Here is an 8500-nt window from a genome sequence, read left to right on the forward strand (position 1 = left end):
CAACACATGATGATGATGATGATCACAACAATGACGACTTTACAGTGTGTTTGTATAATTCCATAAATAAATCTCTGTAAAATGGAATTGATCGGCTTTTTTATCCTACGTTTCATACCGGGAAAGTTATTTGTTAAAGTGTTCAGCCACCAAGGACTTAGCCATAAGAAGGAAAAGCTCCCCATCAAGTGATTGCAAAATCTAGTTAATTCATTGAAGCCATCTAAACAGATTTTATATGCCTTATTTCAATTAAATATGATAAAATAGAGTTTTTACAGCATGTTGAATTTGATGGTTACACATTTATTTTAAATTAAATTAAATTAATTGCCTAAAATATCCTTCACATGTAACCAGAATTTTTCAATCTTACCTACCACAAATAAAAATTTAAAATATATTTTAAAGCGTAAAATTAGAAACTACAAAAAATAATAACTTCGGTAAAGTAAAATCATCAAAAACACCAACTAAATTATAATTTACTATTTCTTTTTTGAGTAATTGGTTTTCTTTATATAGAATTGAATAACGCTATATAAACTGCAGTAATGCGTTAACAATCCTTACAAAAAAACAATTTATACGTATTTAGCTCCCCTAGATGCTGATAATCAGCAAGCTGCACCTTTACAGATCATTTCCAGTTAAGCAGACATTCTGTATCGTTTATAAGCTGCCTTTCCATGCTTCCATGTTCATGGCCCTTTATTCATTTATTTGAAAATAAAATTCATTTATGCTCAACATCACGATGGAATTATCTGTATAAATCAATATCCTAAGTACAAAAATGCATAAATCGAGACCATGATGTATCCCATCACCAATAAAATATCATCCAAACCACCAACTTTTTTCCGCAATGACCGCGAAGATATAGCTTACAAAGCCGAGCATGGAAACAAAACACACTGTGTAAGGCAACGTCAGTCATATCAAATGCTGCTGGCCAAAGATTCACCAATTTATTGATAAAGAAAAGAAGGGGACCATGGAAGATAACTAAAATTGGTTGCAAGAGAAATTGTACGTTTGTCAGGGGACCTTCCCGTTTGCTAATAGTGGACAGGCTCATTTTGACTTGAACATGCTGCAGATTGTATCATACGTTGGGACATTGATAACTGCAGGAAAGTAGTCAAAAGAAAAGGTAAATAATCAAAGAATCTGCCAAGATACAAAACACAGAATTCTTACTGACTGGGAATACCTTCTCCGTATGATGCCATTGTGAGAGGTGAAGAAATAAGCTTTTGGGAAATTTGGGTAATATCCTGCAATGTAACCTCATCTATCGCTTTCAAGAAATCACCCAACGGTTTCCTGCAGATGGCAAATGTTGCTAGTAAAGAAATGATCGTACAACTTTGAGACAATTAACCAGAACATTATATAGCTAATTTGCCCTAGATCATACATGAAGGAATTCAACCTCCAAATAAACTTGTGGAGTCATTAATGAGTTACCAAAATAATCAAAATAAATTAACACATTCATTGTGATAAAAGAATCTACAAGACATTCACACATGAGCTGCTGCTTCACTATATCAGTGGCAGACTCTAAAATTGTGTGATCTCCAGTGGGCTGTCAAAATGGGTTAAAAAAAGGGCAATAACATGGTGTTCTGGGCAATGCCAGGAGCCAAAAATGGGAAGAGGACTTCATGGTGCAGACAGCAGTTTTGAAGATGGCATTAGGATAGAAATTATGACTTTTTGAAGGATGCACTGAAATTTGAGAGAGACTGGCGGCAGAGTGATGCAGGGTGAGAAAAGGAAAACAATACTAGACAGCAATTATAGTAGAAGTCTAGAAGAATGAATACAGTTGAAGCTGGAATGAAAAACAAGGTTTAGGATTCATGGAGAAACCTCTAAAATCTATATAGATTGGTAAAAAAAAAAAAGACTAGTAAAATAGCCCTAGTGGTACTAGCCTAATTCTACTAGTTAAAAAGGCCTGATCCAATTGTACAAAAAGAAATCACAAATGACACTAGCTGCCTCATATTAATAAACATCACATGCTAGTCACATGACAACTAGAGATCTCAAATACAAGAAGAATTGCTAAATAGAAAGAAAATCAAAATCAAATAAATTATTTGATTGTAGGAGCTCCTGCATCACGAAGAGAGAAAAAGTGAAGGGGGAGACAGAAATGTGGAATTAACAGAATACAGTGTACAAACACAGACATGCACAGCAATACACAGATATAGAATAGAAGATAATTAACAAATCATGTTAACTGAGCAGTCTCAATTAAGTTTGTCTCCCTGAAATGCAACCCAATAGCACTCACCCTTGGCACATAGCATTATGCAACCTCCTTTATGGGAAATCAAAGCAAACTATTGAATATTTTTATCATTCAACTAAGATGGTAAGTGTTTCTTTCAATTGACCTGGAATGTGAAAACATTGATGAAAAAAATCTCACAAACTATTCTAGAGAAAAAAGAGCTCAAGATGAAGGGTAAAAGTATAATTTGTATCAGGACAAGGCAATTTGAAGACTATTCCAGCAATCAACTGTCATTCCCATAAGAACATGCACAGAAGAGGATGCAGTTTTTTTTTTTTCTGTTTTTTGTAGCATGCCCATTGTTATAGACTAAGATGGGGCCACATGAAGGTCAACAACTTATTATATTGAACGATTTCATATGTCTGCATTTCAAAAGTCATGACCATATTTTTACCAACCAAAAAAGAACATATATGTCATTATTTGAGTACATTCCGGATTTCTTATGTGCCATTAGCTTTTCTAGGGATTTAGTTATATATCCCTTGTAGAGATAAAGTAATTCTGGCTCGGAATATATTTTACTTCAAATTTAAATGTAGTTGACTTTGGCTTTTTATTTATTAGGCTTCGCTTGTCTCACATGAAATATCCTTAGGTAAAATATCATCCCCATTCTCCAATGTTTGGATTGCCTAAAAAAAAAACATCTTATATGAACGATTTCATACTTCTGCATTTCAAATGTCATGGTCATGTTTTTACCAACCAAAAAAAAGGTGTCATTATTTGAGTACAGTACGGATTTCTTATGGGTCATTAGCTTTTCTAGGGATTTAGTTATATATCCCTGCAGAGATAAAGTAATTCTGGTTAGGAATATATTTTACTTCAAATTTAAATTTAGTTGACTTTGGCTTTTTATTTATTACCAAGGCTTCGTTTGTCTCACATGAAATATCCTTAGGTATAATATAACCCCATTCTCCAATGTTTGGATCGCTTAAAAAAACTTGGTCAATGAAAAATATTTTATAGTTAAAGGATAGAGATGCTCAAAACAAGGGAAAATAAACAAGGGAAAATAATGTGAAGTTCTTGAGATGAAAATGTTTTACAAGACCACTTTTGTTATGAAATCATGTGCCTGAACACCAATTAAATGCTTAATGTTTCCTTCTTAAAACTATTTCCCACACACCATAGAGTACGCAATTATTTTCAATAAGTTTTCATTGAAATTGCCAAACATTAAAAAATAACATATCCAAGTGTAAAACATTTTCCCAATTGTTTTTCAAAGAAAATGGTGTAATTCATTTTATTCCTTGTTTAGATAATGCAGTATTCTAGGTTATTAAGTTACTTAGTTCTAATTGTTTCATTTAGGAATTTATTCTATTCTCTCTATTTTCCTTACAGCTTTCATTAGGGTTCTAGTATTGGTATGAGATCCCTAATCAACTATTTCTAATGAGTTGATTGATGAAAATAAGTGTCCGTATGGTACTGGATAGCATGGGACAAGATTATACCTCTTGTTATACATCAAAATTTGTCTACCAATATCTTCCGAAGCAACCATCTGCAAAATATACCTTAAATATAAGTAAATATATAAATATAAGCAAATAACTTCAAGAAACCTAGATACAGTTAACAATCCACCAGCAGCACTGCTCTAGTATACATGATTGATACCAAGAAAGATAGATATTGTTTACATACTCTAGATTCCAAATTCATCAAAATGGCAGACTTTGTTGATTGTTTGGCACGTTGTAGCTGCACTGGATCAACTTTAAAAAAGAAGAAAAGAAACATGTTTGCAACATGATAAAGTCAGATTTTGCATAGCAGAAAGAATAATAGCAAAGGATAAGGGCATCACGACAAACCTGCACCAGGTGAAGCAACTTCAGTTAGCTCTCCAGCTGCTAGCTTAATGGCCGATGATGCAAAATCTGCATCCTGCATCCAGAAACATAAGATGAGAGGCATTGACATGCACAGTAATAACATTTAATCCACATGGGAACACACTCAGGTATGCCACTGCTTCTATATTCCTAACATATGCCTTAAGTAATAAATCAACAAAGGTCGATCACCTAGGCTAAATGATGTAGAGATGTCATGGCATAATGTGGACTTGATTCAAAAAGCACCACCAAATGTAGGCATCAATGGTAGTTCCTGAACATAAGTTTGCATATGTCCAGTCAAACAAGTGCATACATATCCACTTACACTAGTATAATAACAATGTGCCAGCGTCATAGAGCAAACAGCTCACTTTCTTACAGTGTTGATGTTATAAATTAGAAGTTCGCGAGCAAAGATGCAAAATACAGCAAGAAAAATTAGGCACAAGAGCAGCTACCATTGGATTCATGCCTCTCAACTTTTTTTACATGCTACATGCAGTGTGCATCTTAGGTCACCATAACAATAATAGTAATAACAGCAACAGCAGCAAGAAGAAAAAAGTCTGTCAAACCCAACATCACCAAACTCAAGCCTGAGAAAGTCACATAAGTGTTCTTCCATGTTGATGCTGGAGAACATTGACCATATTATGTATGTTTCCAAATCAATATCCTCCTAATACACGTTCCCAAAGAAAAAACCAGCTGAGGAAAATTATTTCCAATTCCAGTATCATCCCTATAACTTTTAATATTTTGTTTCAGTATTTTTCACTATTTTATAGTGTTGAGTAAGGTGAGTTTCATCAGCCATGCCTTTCAATATCAAACTGGCCATATTTCCATGAAAGTTGCATGCTGAACCGGCATAAACATATCATCAGCTTTGTCACTCATCATGTCTTTGATTTCATATTATTACATTTACTCTTATATTTTCCATTTGGTGAGACATTGAGAGATTGGAAAAAAAAAGTGTTAATAATAATAATAAAAAAAAAAAGGATGATCATGTAAGGGAGATAATAATGAATACTATTTGAATGGAAACAGAACTGAATAGATTTAGTTTTCTTGTAGATGATCAGTGCACTTTTTAATATGTAGTTAAAATACAGTCTTTAAAATATTAATCTTAGCATTTGGAAATACATAAATTATTTAATTTATATAACTGTTTCATAGTTAAGTTTTAGTCTTTAATTGATACATGATCATCCATGTGGATGCATGCAATTATAATCATATTTTCTCATCATTCTTCCTCTTTTTTCCCCCTCTAAATTCACATGTTCAAACTTAAAAGATACAAGAAGCATATGGACTGCATGTTACAAAAAAGCTAGTTAGCCAATAGAATTGAGAGATTGCTGCTAAAAAAGAAAAAGAAATTTCTAACAAGTTGTCAGTTGTAAAACATGTTTTCCTTGACCATATATACACTTGAAGGTTCTGGGCGGTAGCTTACTGTGGTAGCTTGGATACCGAATATGGCAGAGTGATTGTAAATGTGGCTGAATGCTGAAAACGACTGAACTTTGTGATACTGATTCAAGACACGTTGATCTGCCCATCATATCAAACAAATATAATTATGTCAACATAAAACATTAGTAGGAAAAAAGAAAAGAAAAGCAATCCAATAGTATAACTATTAGAATAAAGTGCATTCCATGGTAACTAACCCCACAAATAAGAATGTGTATCCAAGAACTACAAGCATATTAAAAAGTAAAATTGGTGTGTTTGTAGCATAATGGAGAAATGCTCCTACGCTCTTCTATGTTTGTATATTTAAGATCAATTGATATGTCCATTGCAAATCAGACATATGCAGAGAACTTACATAGCCTTGAATACATTCCTTTCCCAGGGCCACCAGCTGAGAATGATCCACCACCTCCCATTAGAATCTAAAATATGATTAAACATATAATTTAATTGTTCCCATCAAATCATATTTGATAAGACTTAAGAAGAAACAAAGGAGAAGTCATGATGCAAATAGAAATAACCAAGTAAAATTCAGCTAGGTGTGTGTGTGTGTGTATCAAATTTTAAAAACCTGAAGAACTGTCAAAGTCATGGCCTCCTTCACATCATGCCAGCCACCTTTTAGTCCAAATGCCAGAGCAAAATGGGTTTTCTGGTCCTGTGTTGGAAAGTCAAAGTTGACAACTCCTATAGATGAGTAAAATATCATAGAATGATTTTTGTTCTTAAGAAACAACTTAATACATACCCCTGATTCAGCTTGACAACGGAAATCACCACCAGTATAAACAGATTCTGGCTCTCCAGGGCTCTTTTTATCAGATAGGTCAGATAAAAGGGGCTCTGCAATAGCTACCAGTTCCTCATGTTCAACACCAGAAGCTGCAAGCACCATACGACGAGCAGTATAATTTTCCTGAAAAACTCAAAGAAAACTTCAACTTAAGAATGCAATACCTCTAGAAACAAGCAATAATTTCAATTCAAGGATACAATGACAGAGAAGAAAATTTTCACTTGCACATACAGCTACAAATTCCTCCAAGAGTGAACTATTCAATCTATCTATTGAAGATTCTGGAGCTAAAAGAGGATTTGCCAAAGCACCAGAAAAACCTGCCGAGTGAATTGCCTCAAAAAGCAAACCTTGAGGGTTTTTTGAAGCTTCACTGATCTCAACCTTCACCTTCTGCAGCTGCATGGGGCAGAATATCATGTGTGAGCACCACTTATCTGCAGTTTCACAAAGATGCATAATAACACCACAACGATGATTTACCTGTTCATTGAACTCCCAATCAAGGAAGACAGGGTTCCTCACACAATCAATAAGTAGCTCAACCATCTCTGGAAGATAAGTCTTCAAAGCATCATATGTATATCCCATCTGCTCCCGAGATGCTGAGGATTGTACAGAACCCCCAATTGCTTCCACTTCTCGCACAACACGCAAGTGGCTGCGGTTTCTTGTGCTTTTGAATGCCATTCGTTCCAGAACATGGGTGGCCCCAAATGTTGCTGGCGACTCATATATTGAGCCGCAGTCAACATATAACCCTATTGATGCAGCGGGATTCTGGTATACAAGAGCATGAAATGACAAAAAATAAGCTAAAATGGACAACAACTATAAAAACAGAAACCTTGAAGAAAAGGATACAAGCATAGATACCGGTGATGCTTCAGATGCAATTCGCAAGCCATTACCAAGCGTAGTAATCTTAGTTACACCAGGTTCAACATAATCAGGCAATGTAGAAGGGAGTTCAACTCCTAAAAGTGGAAAGTCTAGAGGTGGCACAGACTTGGACTTTTCACCAGTAAGCCAGCTGAAGAAACCACTGGAAGAGGATGGTTGCAAGGCAGCTGCACTCGAACTTGCAAATCTTGTTGGATACCTACGGCAGCCCTAATCACACAACAATTTTCCCACTATCACATCAGGCCCAACAACCCAAAAAGTAGTATACGGCTAAACAACAGCCACAGAAACCCAGCCATGCCAAATTATCATTAAATGTTAAATGGGTTTTTAGTAAAGGCAAGGATGTTTCCTTTTTCTAGTACTTTTAATGACATTTTCTCAGAAACCAGGCAGATAGCAGCATATCCCACAAGTCTATGAATAGATCTAGGACATAAACAAGATGGAGTTATTGGGATTAGGAATTTAGGGGATGAAACTGACCTTGGGAGCTCTGAGACGCGAAACTGCGCTTCTATACATGATGATGCCTTGCTGATTTGGTATTGCTATCAAAATTATTCAAAACCCAGATTGTATTTATTAATTAGTAAATAAATAAAAATAAAATCGAAAAGAGACGTGTGTTTGGCTTGCTCTGCCTCTCGCTCGCTCTCCGGTCAGTGAGTCACCACCAATCCTCAGTTTTGGGTGTAATTTGTGATTGCTGCTGGACATGAAGAGTGGCTGTTTTCTTCTGGGCCGTTGATATATTATGATGATTTCAGTCTCCCTTGTTTTCCTTCCAAGACTATCTACTAGCAATAGCATATTAGCATGTCCAAGGCTAGGTGGCCCGTGCCAGGCAATGGGCCAGAAAAAAAAACAGATTTGGAAAACAAAAGTAATCATTAGCTTCTTTTTTTTAGTAATAGCATGAATTTTTTTAACCTTCTTGAAAATTAATTTTTTAAAAAAATAAATTATTGTTGAAAATTATTTTTTAAAAAAAATAAATTATTTTCTAATATTTAGATTTTTTGATGTTTAGTAGTATTATAAAAAATAAATTGGAAAACTTATGGAAAATAAACTGAAAAATAATTTATTAATGTTTTATTTTTCTCAAGTTTA

The 8500-nt window shown here is 34.6% G+C and overlaps 1 protein-coding gene across 1 annotated transcript; it reads right to left on the reverse strand.

The window, feature by feature from the left end:
• Nucleotides 1–690: 690 nt before the first annotated feature.
• On the reverse strand, nucleotides 691–8176 carry LOC105116924 (mitochondrial-processing peptidase subunit alpha-like). Its single transcript, XM_011014435.1, has 13 exons — nucleotides 7871–8176; nucleotides 7355–7591; nucleotides 6962–7258; nucleotides 6710–6877; nucleotides 6431–6598; nucleotides 6254–6340; nucleotides 6035–6101; nucleotides 5657–5754; nucleotides 4159–4231; nucleotides 3989–4059; nucleotides 3796–3845; nucleotides 1217–1329; nucleotides 691–1130 (listed from the first exon to the last, which is right to left on the reverse strand). Exons 1-13 carry the CDS (start codon nucleotides 7907–7909, stop codon nucleotides 1078–1080), a joined length of 1521 nt encoding a protein of 506 aa, XP_011012737.1. The 5' UTR covers nucleotides 7910–8176; the 3' UTR covers nucleotides 691–1077.
• Between the last annotated feature and the right edge of the window lie 324 nt (nucleotides 8177–8500).

The sequence above is a fragment of the Populus euphratica genome, unplaced genomic scaffold (genome assembly GCF_000495115.2).
Source record: "Populus euphratica unplaced genomic scaffold, PopEup_1.0 scaffold1110.1, whole genome shotgun sequence".
Lineage (NCBI taxonomy): Eukaryota > Viridiplantae > Streptophyta > Magnoliopsida > Malpighiales > Salicaceae > Populus > Populus euphratica.

What these genes read in the sequence shown, in the direction of transcription:
- LOC105116924 (XM_011014435.1), bottom strand. Translation starts at nt 7,909, where the DNA reads ATGTATAGAAGCGCAGTTTCGCGTCTCAGAGCTCCCAAG. An exon ending in ATTGGGAGTTCAATGAACAG is followed by an intron (nt 6,878 to 6,961) that starts GTAAATCATCGT and finishes TGCCCCATGCAG; the next exon opens with CTGCAGAAGGTGAAGGTTGA. An exon ending in ATTTTGATGTATAACAAGAG is followed by an intron (nt 1,330 to 3,795) that starts GTATAATCTTGT and finishes TGCCATCTGCAG; the next exon opens with GAAACCGTTGGGTGATTTCT.